General features: G+C 43.5%; 2 protein-coding genes across 2 annotated transcripts; one reads left to right on the top strand and one right to left on the bottom strand.

Moving 5' to 3' along the window:
• Positions 1 to 2,794: 2,794 nt before the first annotated feature.
• Gemin6 (gem nuclear organelle associated protein 6) lies at positions 2,795 to 7,955 on the top strand. Its single transcript, XM_048353089.1, has 3 exons — positions 2,795 to 2,855; positions 4,907 to 5,053; positions 7,482 to 7,955. Exons 2-3 carry the CDS (start codon positions 4,926 to 4,928, stop codon positions 7,888 to 7,890), a joined length of 537 nt encoding a protein of 178 aa, XP_048209046.1. The 5' UTR covers positions 2,795 to 2,855; positions 4,907 to 4,925; the 3' UTR covers positions 7,891 to 7,955.
• A 1,723-nt stretch (positions 7,956 to 9,678) lies between these two features.
• On the bottom strand, positions 9,679 to 9,936 carry LOC125355998 (NADH dehydrogenase [ubiquinone] 1 alpha subcomplex subunit 1-like). The gene has a single exon (XM_048352223.1). The coding sequence runs from the start codon at positions 9,901 to 9,903 to the stop codon at positions 9,679 to 9,681; it is 225 nt and encodes a 74-aa protein (XP_048208180.1). The 5' UTR covers positions 9,904 to 9,936.
• Between the last annotated feature and the right edge of the window lie 6,290 nt (positions 9,937 to 16,226).

Here is a 16,226-nt window from a genome sequence, read left to right as displayed (position 1 = left end):
TAATGCTCATCCGGTTTTAAACTCAGGGCCTAGGCACTGTCCTTGAGGTTTTTTTGTTCAAGGCTAGTGCTCTCCCACTTAAGCCACAACTCCACTTCAGGCTGTGTATGTGGTTAATTGGAGATAGAGTCTCAGGGTCTTTCTTGCCTGAGGTGACTACTAATTGTGATCTTCAGATCTCAGCCTCCTAAATAGCTAGGATTACAGGTCTGAGCCACCAGCACCCGGCTGCAATGCAATACTTAAAAAAAAAAAAAAAACTAAACAAAACCTCTAAAACCGGGCACTGGTGGCTCAAAAATACATCCAATAAGCATTATTATAACTACTACTGGGGCTGGGAATATGGCCTAGTGGTAGAGGGCTTACCTTCCATACATGAAGCCCTGGGTTTGATTCCTCAGCACCACACATACAGAAAAAGCCGGAAGTGGCACTGTGGCTCAAGTGGTAGAGTGCTAGCCTTGAGCAAAAAAGAAGCCAGGGACAGTGCTCAGGAACTGAGTTCAAGCCCCAGGGCGGGCAAAAAAACAAAAATTACTACTAATACTGATACACTATTCTGTAGTGCATACAACTTCATTTTAGAGAAAGCAAAGATCCCTTTGTTTCCTGCTTTGCTAATCTAACATTTGACTAGTTAGTTTGCTTTTCTGTTCTCAATTTATATCTCTCAGAATTTTCTGCCAGGCACTGGTGGCTCACACCTATAATCCTAAATACTCAGGAGGCTAAGATCTGAGGATCACGGTTCAAAGCCAGGTGGGGCAGAAAAGTTCATGAAACACTTATCTCTAATTTAAAGTGGCAAAAAATCTATAAGTGGGACAGGTGCTAGTGGCTCACACCTGTAATCCTAGCTACTCAGGAGGCTGAGATGGAAGGATGACAGTTATAAGGCAGTTTGGGCAGGAAAATCAGTCTCATCTCCAATTATCCACCAGAAAACAAAGTGGTAGAGCCCCTAGTTTTGAGCAAAAATATAATCCTAAAATGAAACTAAATAATCCTGGAAATTGATAGGCAATCATGAATTTGGTAGAGGGTTAAAGGTAGGATTGAGGGGTTATATCTTTGGAAGGAGATGGAAGGAAAGAAGAGAATATGGGAAGGGGCTGGTATGTAGCTCAGTTTCAAAGGGCTTGCCTAGCAAGGGCAATATTCTGGGTTGGATCCCCAATACCAAAAAAAAAAAAAAGTCAAGACAATGGGGTTAGAGGCATGGCTCAGTGTTAGAATGCTAGCCATTCATGCTAGCCAGTAAAAGTGTCAGGTTCAGAGTTCAAGTCCTGATCTCAGAACTAAAATATTGAGAATATGAGAAGGATATCAGCTGGAGTGATGAATGTAGCAGTGGAAAAAGGGGGCATGAGACAACCTGAAAAAAAAAAACCCAAAACATCACTTAAACTCAGTAAAGCTTAGCTACAGAAGGCCAGTGTATTAGTCACTAATTTGCATCAGCAATTCCTGGAAATGAGCTTTTAGTTAAGAGGCTAAAGGTACCAGTCTCTTCACCTTAAAGGGAACTCAAATTTACGTTGAGGTTATTTGTAGAATTATACGTGTAGAAAAAAAATCCAGTCATTTTGAAGTCTAGGGGATTAAATGCAAATGAACAATTGTCACATATTGGTTGTAGCTGACAGAATTTTTATGAGGTCAAACATTTTCCTCCACACTATAATAATGCTTGGAATTTACACTATTTGTAGATTTACAGGTTTTAACTGATAAAACCTAATCCATTAAAGCCACACAATATAATCAGCCATTCATTCAATAACCAAAGGTTAGGAGAAGGATTATTTGAACTAATGACAGTAAGAAAATACACTTTAAGGATTATATGGAATTCCAAGTAGTAATGCAAAAGATGATTTTTAATCTTTTCTACATCTTGGCTTGATAGTCTTCTAATTCAGCTTTTGTAAATCTTCCTTGTTTTTCACATTTTCAAGAACTCTGCATTTACCACCTCATATCACTTTTCAGGATCATCATCATGAAAGGTGCACCCCGTGAGCAGCAATCTGTAGCAGAAGCCAGTAATTTGCTGCTTTCCACTGGAGGGGTTTCTAGCAAGCCATCTGCTAGGTGGATTTCAACCCAAGCTGGTGAATTTCTTTCCAGTTTATCCCCACTGTTTGCAAGCCATACTGAAAAAGCAGGCATTTTAATTGCTCTGAACAAGCCAAACAAAAAAAAATACCCTTGGCTCTTTTCCTCCTTTCTACAGACATTTGCCTCATACTTGTAGCGCATTCCATGCTAGATTCCAAGACAAAGGTGCTTTTCCTGCCGGGCATCTAGTGATCCTGTGCCTGTGATCCATCTACTCAGGAAGCTGAGACCTGAGGATCTTGGGGCAGGGAAGTCCACAAGACTCAGATCTCCAATTAACAGGCAAAAACAAACCCACGTGGAGCTGTGGCTCCAGGGGAGCCAGTTGAAGGCCAGTGCCCAGGCCCTGAGTTCAAGCAGCGGTAGGGGGAGGGGGAGGGGAAGAGGAAGGGAGGGAGGGGGAGGAGGAAGAGGGGAAGGGGAGGAGGGAGAGAGAAAGGGAGAAGGCGGGGCAGGAGGGTAGGTGGGACAGGGACACACCCACCCACGCCCCCCCGGTCCCAGGTCTACGAAGCAGGGAGGCGCGCGCACGCGCGCGCACACACACACACACACACACACACACACACACACACACACTCACTCTGGCCCCCAGGGCTATGAAGCAGGGGATTGTGGGGGAAGGAAGTGAGTGCCGCGTGCCGCAAAGCATGCCGGTCTCGGGCGGCCCGCCCCGGCCCCTCCCTCGCCGCGTGGTTGCGGAGCGGCGGGTCGGCGTGCGGTCGTGGCCGGTGGGTCTCCATGGGTGTCCGTGGGTCCCCGCGGGTTCCGGGTTTATCGGGAGGAGACGATGGGTCGCCTTCGCTGCGGAAAGGACCGAGGCAGCGAGCTGCAGGCGCTGAGCCCGACCCACTCCGAGCGTGGGCGCGGCGGAGGGCTTCGCTCCGCGGGACGGCGGGCGGCTGGCGGCCTCTTCCGTGCGGGCCTCGCGCGGGTGCGGGGCCAACCTCGGCCCTAGGAAGGCAGAATGGCAGCTTTGAGCGCAGCGGGGCTCAGCGTGGAAGCGATCTGGAGGTGCAGGAGCTGGGTTTCCACGTCCACCTCCCGGGGTCCGGAGCTGTCCGGCACCTTTTCGGGATAGAGGAAAAAGAGGAAAGAAGTTCCCAGCCAGGCTTTTCCCAGCCACAGCCTCGGTTCTTTGTCCAGTTCCTAAACTAATGCTTTTCTTTTCTTCCCCAGTCCTGGGCCTTGAACTCAGGACCTGAGCACTGTCCATGGCTTCTTCTTTTTCAGGATAGATACTATGAATCTTTTTTTTTTTTTTTTGGCCAGTCCTGGGACTTGGACTCAGGGCCTGAGCACTGTCCCTGGCTTCTTTTTGCTCAAGGCTAGCACTCTGCCACTTGAGCCACAGTGCCACTTCTGGCCATTTTCTGTATATGTGGTGCTGGGGAATTGAACCCAGGGCCTCATGAATACGAGGCAGGCACTCTAGCCACTAGGCCATATCCCCAGCTCTTTTTTTTTTTTTTTGGCCAGTCTTGGGCTTGCACTCAGGGCCTGAGCACCGTCCCTGGCTTGTTTGCTCAAGGCTAGCACTCTGCCACTTGAGCCACAGCGTCACTTCTGGCCATTTTCTATATGTGTGGTGCTGGGGAATTGAACCCAGAACTTCATGTATATGAGTCAAGCACTCTTGCCACTAGGCCATATTCCCAGCCCCTGGCTTCTTTTTTTTCAAGGCTAGCACTCTGCCACTTAAGCCACAGCACCACTCCCAGCCTTTTCTGTTTATGTGGTGCTGAGGAACCAAACCCAGAGCTTCATGGCATGCTAGGCAAGTACTCTACCACTAAGCCACTCCCAGCCTCCTCCCTTTTTTTTTTCCCGTTTGGTGCCAGTACTGGGGCTTGAACTCTGGATCTGGGTGCTCTCCCTGAGCTTTTTTTTTTTTTTTCCCCACTTGAGCCACAGCCCCACTTTCTTTTTAAGATTTATTGATAAGAATTTCCCAGACTTCCCCGCCCGATTTGGGTCCTCAGATCCTAGCATCCAGAGTAGTTAGGATTACAGTATTTGGCCTTTTTTTTCCTTCCCTTTCCCCCCCTTTTTAAAAATTAGAAGCAGATATCACTGCATTGCTCATCCAGATATCTAACTGGTGGGACTGAAGTGATCCTTTTTTTTTTTACGGGTCCTGGGGCTTGAACTCAGGGCCTGAGCACTGTCCCTGGCTTCTTATTACTCAAGGCTAGCACTCTGCCACTTGAGCCACAGCGCTACTTCTGGCCTTTTCTATATATGTGGTGCTGAGGAATCAAAACCAGGGCTTCATGTATAGGAGGCAAGCACTTTTGCCACTAGGCCATATTCCCAGCCCCTGAAGTGATCTTTTCAAGTAGCAGTCAGTATAGACATGTACCATTATTTGGGACTCAGTATGTTACTAGCTACTTGGGCTAAGTATTTTGTCATGAATTTGAGACAAAGCCATGTGCCGGTGGCTCATGCCTATAATCCTAGCTACTCAGGAGGCTGAGATCTGAGAATCACAGTTCAGAGCCAGCCCAGGCAGGAAAGTCCGTGAGATTCTTATGTCCAATTAACCACCAGAAAACCAGAAGTGGTGGCTATGGCTCAAGGGGTAGAGAGCTAGTCTTGAGCTGAAGAGCTCAGGGACAGCGTCCAGGCCCATAGTTCAAGCCTGACAACCAACAACAACAAAAAACTCACAAACTTGTGATTTCTCTCTCTCTCTCTCTCTCTATCTCTAGTAATGAAGATTAGAGGTAAGACATTTGTGTGGGACATATATATTAACCCCAACCAATGGTGATTTTAGATTCTGGCAGCTGGCAACCATGAATGAATGGATGAAGAAAAGCCCCTTAGAGTGGGAAGATTATGTTTATAAAGAAGTCACAGTGGTAGCCAGTGAGAAGAACGAGTATAAAGGATGGTTTTTAACTGCAGATCCAGTCTCTGCCAAGTGAGTATGCATTCTGCTTCCCTGAAATCTTGCCATTCTTGTGAAGGCAGAGCAGTGAAAGGTTAATAGGCTGTTTTAAGTATGGATTAGTCTCTCAGATCAGAAAAGCTCATTGGAATGGGCTATAGAAATTCTTGTATTAGGGGCTGGGAATATGGCCTAGTGGCAAGAGTCCTTGCCTCATATACATGAAGCCCTGGGTTCCATTCCTCAGCACTACATATATAGAAAACGGGCAGAAGTGGCGCTGTGGCTCAAGTGGTAGAGTGCTAGCCTTGAGTAAAAAGAAGCCAGGGACAGTGCTCAGGCCCTGAGTTCAAGCCCCAGCACTGGCAAAAGAAAAAAAAAATATATATGAAATTCTTGTAGTGAAGAATTTCAAACGTGCACAAAGGTAAAGAATAATAGGATAGACAATAACTTTGTACCCCTTTCTAAGTTGTTTTTATGTTTTTGTTTGTTTGTTTTTGTGCCGGTACTGGGACTTGAATTCAAGGCCTAAGTACTGTCCTTGAGCTTTTTTGCTCAAGGCTAGCACTGTTACCACTTGAGTCATAGCACCACTTCCGCCTTTTTCTGTGTATGTGGTACTCAGGAATATCTGTATATTTTTCACTCAGCTTCCCTAGTTAACATCTTACATACTCATACGTTTGTTCAAACTGATAATTTGCATTAAGTCCATAGTATTCAGCTTTTACCAGTATTTCCACTAGTAGCCTTTTTCTGTTTCAGGATCCGATCCAGGATCCCATGTTACATTTGTTTTATCTGCTTAGTCTTTCTTTCTTTATTGTGATATCTACAGGTATTTCTTTTTTATTTTTCTTTTGTTATGGTACAGGGGTTTGAAGTAAGGGCTTTTTCATTCACAGCTAGCACTCTACCACTTGAGCCACATTTCTACTTCCAGCTTTATGCTGGGTGTATTGCCACAGGCTGTTGTCAGGTAGAGGCCAGCATCTTCCAGCTACTGAGATCACAGAGTATACCACCATGTCTAGCTTATTGATAGAAATAAGATCCTAAGAACTTTTAATCCGGATTGGCTTCAAACTGTGATCCTCTCAGGTTTTTGCCTCTGGGGACCTAGGATTCTAAGTGTAAATCACCTAACCCAGCTGTCTGCTCCCCCTCTCCATTTTCTATTAGCAATTTACATTTTTCTAGGAGTTAAGGTTCAAAATTATTGTCATAAACTTGTTCTTAGGATTTTCTATTTTATCTTTGCTGCTTTTTTCCTAGTTTTTATATATGCTCCCTCTCTCTTTCATTAATCTTTATTATTATTATTTTATTTTTATTTTTTTTCCAGTCCTGGGCCTTGAATTCAGGGCCTGAGCACTGTTCCTGGCTTCTTGCTCAAGGATAACTCTGCTACTTGAGCCACAGCGCCACTTCTGGCCATTTTCTATATATGTGGTGCTGGGGAATCAAACCCAGGGCTTCATGTATACGAGGCAAGCATGCTTGCCACTAGGCCATATTCCCAGCCCTTCACTAATCTTTATTTTGTTATTTTTTTTGGATTCCAGGGTTTTCTTTGTTTTTGCTGGCCCTGTAGCTTGAACTCAGGGCCTGGGCTTCTTTGTACTCAAGTCGAGCGTTCTACCACATGAGCCACAGCACCACTTCCAGTTTCTGAGTGTTTCATTAGAGCTAAGAGTCTCATGGGGATTTTTCTTCCTGGGCTGGCTTCAAATGTCAATCTCAGATCTCACCCTCCTGAGTAGCTAGGATTGCGAGTATGAGCTGGGTCTGAGCTATCTCAGGGTTTTCACTCAGGGCTTCATGCCTCTGCTTTGGTGGTTTGTTCACTCATTGGACATTCTACCACTTCAGTAACACCTCCAACTGAGCTTTTTTACTGGTGATTTTTGGAGATGAAAGCTGATAAACCTTTTCTACCTAGGCTGGCTTTGACCTTTGATCCTTCAGACCTCAGCCTCCCAAGTTGTTAGGATTACAGTGATGAGCCACCAGTGCTTGGCTGTTTTTTTTTTAATCTTGACTGATTTTTGTGAGCGGATATATATTTTTCAAAGAATGATTTTTGGATTTAATGATACTGTTGGCTTTTTATTCTCTTGGTACTGGAGGTTAAATCCAGGTCCAGACACATGCTAAGTACAAGCTCTGCCATTGCCCCCAACCCTATTAATTTTAGGTTATCATGTTCTGTGTATTACAATGTTTATAGCTTTAAACTGTGCAAAAAACTTGGATATTGAGGATCTTCAGGGAATGCTTGTTGAGCAAGTCAAAGCATTTGGTGGTAAGAATGAATTTCAAACAGGGAAAATTGTTCCCTCTTCTTCTGGTAACCTTTGGGTTGATGAAACCTCTTAATCTATTGATTCTTTCATCACTTATGGGCCTTTCAGTTTTCCCCTTGCCAATTTGCTCTGAATGTACTTTTCCTCCAAAGTATTGTCCTTGTGAACTTCCTTGAAGATGGCAGCTTATCTGTGACTGGAGTTATGGGACATTCTGTGCAGACTATTGATGTCGTGAACGAAGGAGACCACAGAACGAGAGAGAAACTGACACATTTGTTCATGTCTGGAGACTACAAAGGCCATAGCCCCGAGGACCTGGAAAATAAAAAGAACAGCTTAAGGAAATGGCTTGAGAAGAACCACATCCCCATCACTGAACAGGGAGAGTCACCAAGGACTCTCTGTGTGGCTGGGGTTCTGACTATAGACCCACCATATGGTCCAGAAAATTGCAGCAGCACTAATGAAATTATTTTGTCCCGGGTTCAGGATCTCATTCAAGGACATCTTGAAGCTTTCCAACAGGAGGAGGTCAAGAACTTTGAGCATACTGATTGAAACTGATTTCCTTATTTTGTTCTTTGAAAAATGTGTTCCTCGTATTACAGGACTTCAGAGACGTATATGGTTGTGTGTATGTGTGCATTTAAAGTTTTTATTATTCTAGTTAAATAACAATGAACTTTTCTTTTTTGTTGCTTTTTCTTGGTCAGTGTGGGGCTTGAACTCAGGGCCTATGTGCTGTCCCTGGGCTTTCATTCAAGGCTAACTCTACCACTTTGAGCCACAGCTCCACTTCTGGTTATCTAGTGTTGTAAGAGTCTCACGGACCTTCCTGCCTGGGCTGGCTTTGAACACATCCTCAGATCTCAGCTTCCTCTCCTGAGTAGCTAGGATTTCAGGTGTAAGCCATCAGCACCCAGCTTATATATGTGTGTGTATTATATGTATACATATATATACACTAAACATTGTCTCAGGGGTTGAACATGTAGTGGCATTTTGTTGGAGTTGGTAACATAGCCAGCTTATATTTTGATGTCATGAGGGTTTTTTTGTTGTTTGTTTTTAATTTTTATGGTAAAGGTGAAGTACAGAGGGGTCACAGTTACATACATTAAGTAGTTTTTTAATCAGAGTTTGCTTTAGTTTAAATATGGTTGCCAGAGCTGTAGTATTAGTTGATGATAGAACAGAAAGTATGAGATGAGTTTACGGGCTGGGAATGTGGCTTAGTGGTACAGTGCTTACCTAGCATGTTTGAAGCCATGGGTTCAATTCCTCAGATAAACAGAAAGAGCTGGAAGTGGTACTGTGTGTGGTTCAGTTGGTAGAGCGCTAGCCTGAGTTCAAGCCCCAGGACTGGGAAAAAAAAAGTTTAGTGGGAAGCCCTTAGGTCATTGAAGTTTACCTTTAAGGGAGGATTGTGGGACTCCACTCTGACTTCTTTGGTGATATGAACACTGATCACCAGGGCTTGGTACATTTAGAAAAGACAGACAAAGCACTGAAGCAAAGAGTGCACTGACCTTCACAAAAACAGCCTATGCCACTGCATTGCAAGCTACCTGCAAAGCTGTGAGCTAAGGAAACAATTTTATTTTTGAGACTAGAACTCGAAAGTCTTGATCTGATGCTTTCACTCATTGCCTGGCACCCCACTACCTGAGCCACACCTCCAACCCCAACCTTTTTTTTTTTTTAAATTTAATTTATTAATTGAACACAAATTTTTTTGACAAGGTGTTGTGCAAAAAGGGTACAGTTACATAGTAGGGCAGTGTGTACATTTCTTGTGATATCTTATGCCCTGTTTTTCTTTCCCTTCTCTAGGTCAGGTAGATATATATACAATATACAATGTATCAAGAACATATAAAATACCAACCTTTCTTTTTTTGTGTGTGTGCGCCAGTACTGGGGCTTGAATCCTGGATTTGAATGCTGTCCCTTAGCTTTTTTACCTCAAGACTGGTGTTCTGCCACTTGAGCCATAAACTCACTTCTGGCTCTTTTGTTCATTAAATGGAGATAAGAGTCTCAGAGACCTTCCTTCCTGCCTGGTCTGGCTTCATACTGTGATCCTCCAGTCTCAGCCTCCTGAGTAGTTAGGACTTAAGGCATGAGCCATGGGCACTCAGTCCCTAAACTTTATAATTAGCCTGGCATAGGTTATTATAGTGCAAATTTGTCTGGGTGAAACTTGAAAAATTCTGGCTCCTAGTAAAATCTTCATTAAGTTTTTTTTTTATGCTTCTTACATTTATTTTTGTTAAGCATTACATAGTATAATGGATAATCTTTTAGCAAGAGCTGACGACTATGACTGAGTCATTTTTGCATTGATCAGGAAACTGCTTCATTAATGTTCTCCAAGCCCTTGGACACATAGTAACGGTTGACTCCAGAGATTGGTCTCTCTCTTTCCATCATAGCCCAGTGATAAGGAAAATAGGTTACCCTTTTCTCCTTGCCTCCTTTAGTGTACTTCTGGATGTAAGCAGTGGCCACTCCAGGAATGACCAGGCACGTGCCCATGATGAGCAGTCCCGGGACAATCTCGAACCACATCCTGGACCGGTTATTTAGATCCAAATCCTTCCCTCCAACACCTTAAAGGTGACTGGACTACGGCTACCTTCCCAGCAAACCCCGCGGCAGCACGCGAGAGGGGCAGTGCCATGTTCAGCTTTCTTCATGAAGTTTTATAACTTAAAGCCATTGAAGTGAGCATTGCTTAGTACCTTAATGTGACAAGGAATTCTACTGCTGAACTCAGCCCAGTTCTGACACTTAGCGAATTCAGCCCAATCTTTGGACTTAGGCTGTGTTAGTCACTTTTTTTCAATCAGTGTGGGAGTAGCTGAGGAAAACAATTTAAAAGAGGAAAGGACACGAGTGAACCTAATTAGAGATTATACACATCTTAATCATGCTCAGCCTCACAAAGCCTCTCCTATGAAAATTAAAAATCTCTCTCCAATGGTTAAAAAAAAAAAAAGAGGAAAGGTTTATTTTGCCTTATGATTTCAGAGGCTTTAGTCTGGCTGGCTGGCTCCATTGCTTTGGGCCTGGGATCTAAACACTACTATTTGAGTGGTAGCATCAGTCCCTTCTTGTGTTATTTCCTCCTAATGACTTAACAAAAACAAAACTCTTGGGAAGCCCAAGTAGCTTTTTGTTCTAAAAATAATTGTTGACATCATGTTCAGAGATTATGCTGGCAGCCGCCCAGAGCCAGCTGTTGGTAGTGCCAGCATTGGGGAAGAATCCCTCCAGAGACTCTGGAATCACAGGTGCTGAGGAGGAGGCGGACTCAGACACAGGTGAACTATACTCCTGGGGACAGTCTTAGCTGAGGCCCTGCTAGAGAAAGTCCCTAAGCAGGCAGTTTACTTGGCAAAGCTGGATCATTTACCCTTTCCACTACTCAGGTTTTGTTTGTAGGCGAATTGTTTAAACAACTGAAGGACTCAGTTGCCAAGAAACAGTCTTATGTCCCCGGCTCATTAGTTTGACAGCAAATACATTTAGCCACGCTAATGCGCCACAACCTGTCCCTGAGCCCAGATGATGCTGAAATTGCCTCTATGGCTTCTCCCTTTTCAAGGGCCTCTTCCATCTTCTCAGAATCATTTCTATGCCAAGTTTAGTTTGCATTCCCCTTCCTCTAATTCCCTTCTAAAAATTTGGGGCTTGGAATCTTGGAGAAAAGCAAGGAGAAAAGCTATGTACTACATTTTGCTTTCAGAAAAGGAACTGAAGAGCTGTCAGGAAGAGCCTTCTGTTGCCCTGAAGCTTCTCTAATGCACTTACAAATGCGATCTGGAACTGGTGGTTCTCACCCTTAGCTAGATTGTTGTTAGGAATGTACATTTCTGCCAGGTATGGTGTTTGTTACAGACACTGTTGTCCCAGCACTTGAAGACAGAAGAAAGAGCTAGGCCTTGAGTTCAAACCCAACTTTTGCCACTAAAAGAAAAATTCCAATATTCACCTGCTTTTTACTTTTAAATATTGATAAACCTTTACAAAGTTTTTGCAGAGCTGGGAATGTGGCTTAGTGGTAGAATGCTTGCCTAGCATGCATAAAGCCCTGGGTTTGATTCCTCAGTACCACATACACTGAAAAATCCAGAAGTGGCGCTGTGGCTCGAGTGGTAGAGTGCTAGCCTTAAGCAAAAGAAACTTAGGGACAGTGCCTGAGTTCAAGCCCAGGACTGGCAAAAAGAAAAAAGGTGTTTACATTGTCAGAATTAATGTGCGTACTTTTTCTTTGTTTCTGTAGTTTTCATAATTTTGATACTGTGTTAATGAACCAAGTTATTAAAACATTCCCTTATTATCAAAGATGTTAACAAATGCACAGAAGTGAAAGTACTATGTCAGACTACAATCATATAGAGAAGTTTCCAATATAGTTTATGTTTTGGTTTCTATAGTAGTTTATTATGAAAGATGTTACTCAGAATCAGCCATGGATAGGGCAAGGTATGGCTGAAGGCACTCAGACTGCACCCACTTTAGACAAATCTTCATGTGTCCCAACTCAGGAGCCCCATGGACCCCATGACCTTGACCCAGTATAGATTATTATTATTATTTTTTGGCCTGGTTTCTTTTTGCTCAAGGCTAGCACTCTACCACTTGAGCCACAGTGCCACTTCTGGATTTTTCTGTTAATGTGTGGTACTGAGGAATCGAACCCAGGGTTTCATGTATACGAGGCAAGCACTGTACCACTAGGCCATATTCCCAGCCCCCTGAATAGATATATTTTTTTGTTTATTTGCTTTATATTGGTTGTGGGGCCTGAACTCAGGGTCCAGCTTGCTGTCTCTGAGCATTTTTGCTCAAGGCTAGCACTCTACCACTTTGAGCCACAGAGCCACTTCCAGTTTTGGTGATTAATTGTAGATAAGACTCTCGTAGACAATAAATAAGAAAAAAGACTCTCGTAGACTTTGCTGCCTGAGCTGGCTTCAAACCAGGATTCTTAGATCTCAGCCTCCTGAGTAGCTAGTATTACTTTTTTTTTTGCCATTTAAGATTTTTATTATTATTATAAAGGTGATGTACAGAAGGGTTATAGTTCTTGTGTAGTTTCTTTAATGTGCAATTTATATTGACAAGAGTGATAAATATATACATTTCACCAGACTAGTTAGTATTTTTTTTTTTTTTTGCCAGTCCTGGGCCTTGGACTCAGAGCCTGAGCACTGTCCCTGGCTTTTTTTTTTTTTCTCAAGGCTAGCACTCTGCCACTTGAGCCACAAGCCGCCACTACTGGCTGTTTTCTAGATATGTGGTGCTGGGGAATCGAACCCAGGGCTTCATGTATACAAGGCAAGCACTCTTGCCACTAGGCCATATTCCCAGCCCCTGGTTAGTATTTTTTTCAACTTTTTTTTTTCTTTCTAGTCTTGGGACTTGGGACTCAGGGCCTGAGCACTGTCCCTGGCTTCTTTTTGCTCAAGACTAGCACTCTACCTCTTGAGCCACAGTGCCACTTCTGGCTTTTTCTGTTTATGTAGTGCTGAGGAATGGAGACCAGGGCTTCATGTGTGCTAGGCAAGCACTCTACCACTAAGCCACATTCTCAGCTGTTTCTCTCTCTCTCTCTTAACTTTTGTGTGTGCTGTTCCCGGGGCTTGAATCAGGGCCTCGGTGCTGTCTCTGGGCTTTTTTTGTTCAAGGATAGATAGGGCTTTACTACTTGAGCCACATTTCTACTTCTGGCTTTTTGCTGATTAATTGGAGATAAGGCTTTCATGGGATTTCTTGTCTGGGCCTGCTTCAAACCTCAGTCCTCAGGTCTGAGCCTCCTGAGTAGATAGGATTACAGGTGTGAACCACTGACACCTGCGGATACCGTAATTGTTGAATAAGAGGTTTTCCCTCTCCCATGCTAGGGATCAAATCAAGGGCTTCTTCCATGCTAGACAGGCCCTCAACCATTGAGCTATATCTCTAATCCTGAGTGTTTTGAAAGGCAGAACGAAGAAACCTGGTTGAAGCTGTTAGCTCTTTTACTTTTTTTTTTTTTGGCCAGTTCTGGGGCTTGAACCCAGGGCCTGAGCACTGTTCCTGGCTTCTTTTTGCTCAAGGCTAGCACTCTACCACTTGAGCCACAGCGCCACTTTTCTGGATTTTTCTATATATGTAGTGCTGAGGAATCAAACCCAGGGCTTCATGTATACAAGGCAAGCACTCTACCACTAGGCCATATTCCCAGCCCAGGTCTTTTTCTTTTAATTTCAACAAACAGGCATTCAAATCCTTCAGAACTTCTTCTAGAGGCCAATTTGTGCTCCAGATTGAGTTTATTGAAGAGAACTAGTTCTCTGTTCTTCTGTTTCTCTTTTGTCTCTGTTTATTTTTGTACCCTGAGTTCCTAGAATGGTGACTGGCAGATAACATCTGCTTAAAATATATTGTTCTAAATGAGATTGTAGATATAGAAGGTACTTCTACAACCACACTAAGGGCTTCAAACTAGCCATAGCACACATAACTTATAAACTGGACAGTTGGCCTTCTTAACTAATCAGATTGAATGCTTCAACTGATCTATTCTTAACCATGCTCAGTGCAGGCAGGAAAGTGCATGAGACTTTTATCTCCAATAAATTAACAAAAAAGGAAGTGAAGCTCAAATGGAGGAGTGCTAATCTTGAACAAAAGAAACTCAGGAACAGCATCCAAGCCCTGAGTTCAAACCCCAAGACTGACAAACAAAAAAGAAATAATGGAGAGAGCTTGAGTTTTAAGTGGGATGTACACAGGTGAGATTCAGAGACAGAAGGACTGTGTCAACGGGAATGGGAATGCCTCTAATTCTGAAGTTTCTGTGTGTCTATGGTCTATGGTCAGCAGTTCCCTGTATCGGACAGTCCTTTGGTAACCACCATGGAGCATGGTCCTGATTAGACATCTGACTTCTAAAAAGCACACCACATCTTTGTCATTCTGACTGGTAATCTTTTTTTTTTTTTTTGCCAGTCCTGGGGCTTGGACTCAGGGCCTGAGCACTGTCCCTGGCTTCTTTTTGCTCAAGGCTAGCACTCTGCCACTTGAGCCACAGCGCCACTTCTGGCCATTTTCTGTATATGTGGTGCTGGGGAATTGAACCCAGGGCCTCATGAATACGAGGCAGGCACTCTAGCCACTAGGCCATATCCCCAGCCCTGACTGGTAATCTTACTAATAATAAAGAAAACTACAGGTGCTTCACATCTATACTCCTAGCTAGTCAAGAGGCTGAGACCTGAGATATGTAGAAGGTACAGGAAAGTCTGTGAGACTCTTAATCTCCAAGAAAGCCAGAAATAGGGCTGTGGCTCAAGTGATAGAGCATCAGCCTTTAGCAAAAAAGCTAAGGACCTAAGAGCCCAGACCCTAATTCAAGCCCCAGTACTGGCACCAGAAATATATAAATGGATTTTTCTGGTTCCAAATGTCGAAAAGAAGAGTTACACTGAGTCTAGAAATTACCTTTCCTAAGTAGATTTAAACATTGTCCAATCACGCTCATATAGTGCTCTATTACTCTTCCCCCTTTTAAAACCATGTTTCTGTTGTAGCATCTTGGCCTAGGTCTAGTAGGTTTAGACTTTGTTCAATTAGCACAAAGATAAGGTAAGGGTGTGTACATATTAGATGTCTTAAATATGTGCCCAGCCTTGATAACTTGAGTTTCATAGTGCCAAATATTAGCATTGTTAACTATCATATACAAATCATATTGGCATTGTTAATCATACACAAATTGTATGTTCATATTTAAAAAAATAAGTGACTTCAAAATATTTATGGTAGGGCTGGGGATATGGCCTAGTGGCAAGAGTGCCTGCCTCATATACATGAGGCCCTGGGTTCGATTCCCCAGCACCACATATACAGAAAATGGCCAGAAGCGGCGCTGTGGCTCAAGTGGCAGAGTGCTAGCCTTGAGCAAAAAGAAGCCAGGGACAGTGCTCAGGCCCTGAGTCCAAGCCCCAGGACTGGCCAAAAAAAAAAAAGCAAAACAACAAAAAATTTATGGTAAAACTATATATATATATATATATATATATATTTTTTTTTTTTTTTTTTTTTGCCAGTCCTGGGGCTGGAACTCAGGACCTGGGCACTGTCCCTGGCTTCTTTTTGCTCAAGGCTAGCACTCTACCACTTGAGCCACAGTGCCACTTCTGGCTTATTTCTATATATGTGGTGCTGAGGAATCAAACCCAGAGCTTCATGTATGTGAGGCAAGCACTCTACCAGTAGGCCACATTCCCAGCCCCAGCTTCTAAGCCTAAATAGTTAACTGTTCATCTCATCATTACTGTTTTACATTTATAAGACCAAAAGACGTGGAAGAAGTCTATCACCCCAAACAGTCTAAAAACATTGCTGTGACAAGAAATTGTATTAGCTGTTTCCTCTAGGGTGCTCTGTACTACTGTGAGTATTCAAATATTGGTTGGCATAGATTCACAATCCAGATCTAACTTCTGGCACTGGGGTAGTTTGCCTGGCATGCAGGAGGCCCTGGGCTTAGTCCCAGCACATCCCTCCAAAAAATCTAACTTCTGAAAGCAATAGCTACACTTGTGTTTATTAGCTTGAATATTTTGAGCCAAGTTTGCCCTTAAATATGGGGAAAAACACATATGGGGATTATACTCAAGTTCTGCATGATTTAGGAGGATAAATCCAGCATGCTCCTTTAATAATAATCATGGTGGTAGTGTGAACAAATCTCACTGCCCACAGGAACCCATTATTTATATGGGAACTAGGTGACCCCCATGAAACACCTTGAGTGGGAAGCTAGAACTCCACAGCACACCAGGCGAGTTCATACCAGGCCAGCCTAGGCAGCATCTGAAAATCACACCCTGCATTAT

The sequence above is a fragment of the Perognathus longimembris genome, chromosome 8 (assembly GCF_023159225.1).
Source record: "Perognathus longimembris pacificus isolate PPM17 chromosome 8, ASM2315922v1, whole genome shotgun sequence".
Taxonomy (NCBI): Eukaryota; Metazoa; Chordata; class Mammalia; order Rodentia; family Heteromyidae; genus Perognathus; species Perognathus longimembris.
Note: the sequence above shows the minus strand (reverse complement) of the source record. Positions and strands in the feature narration are given on the sequence as shown.

Bases quoted from the DNA above. Each gene is read 5' to 3' on its own strand.
- Gemin6 (XM_048353089.1), top strand. From the start codon at position 4,926: ATGAATGAATGGATGAAGAAAAGCCCCTTAGAGTGGGAAGATTATGTT. The intron at 5,054-7,481 runs GTGAGTATGCAT...TTTCCTCCAAAG, and splicing joins GCAGATCCAGTCTCTGCCAA to TATTGTCCTTGTGAACTTCC.
- LOC125355998 (XM_048352223.1), bottom strand. From the start codon at position 9,903: ATGTGGTTCGAGATTGTCCCGGGACTGCTCATCATGGGCACGTGCCTG.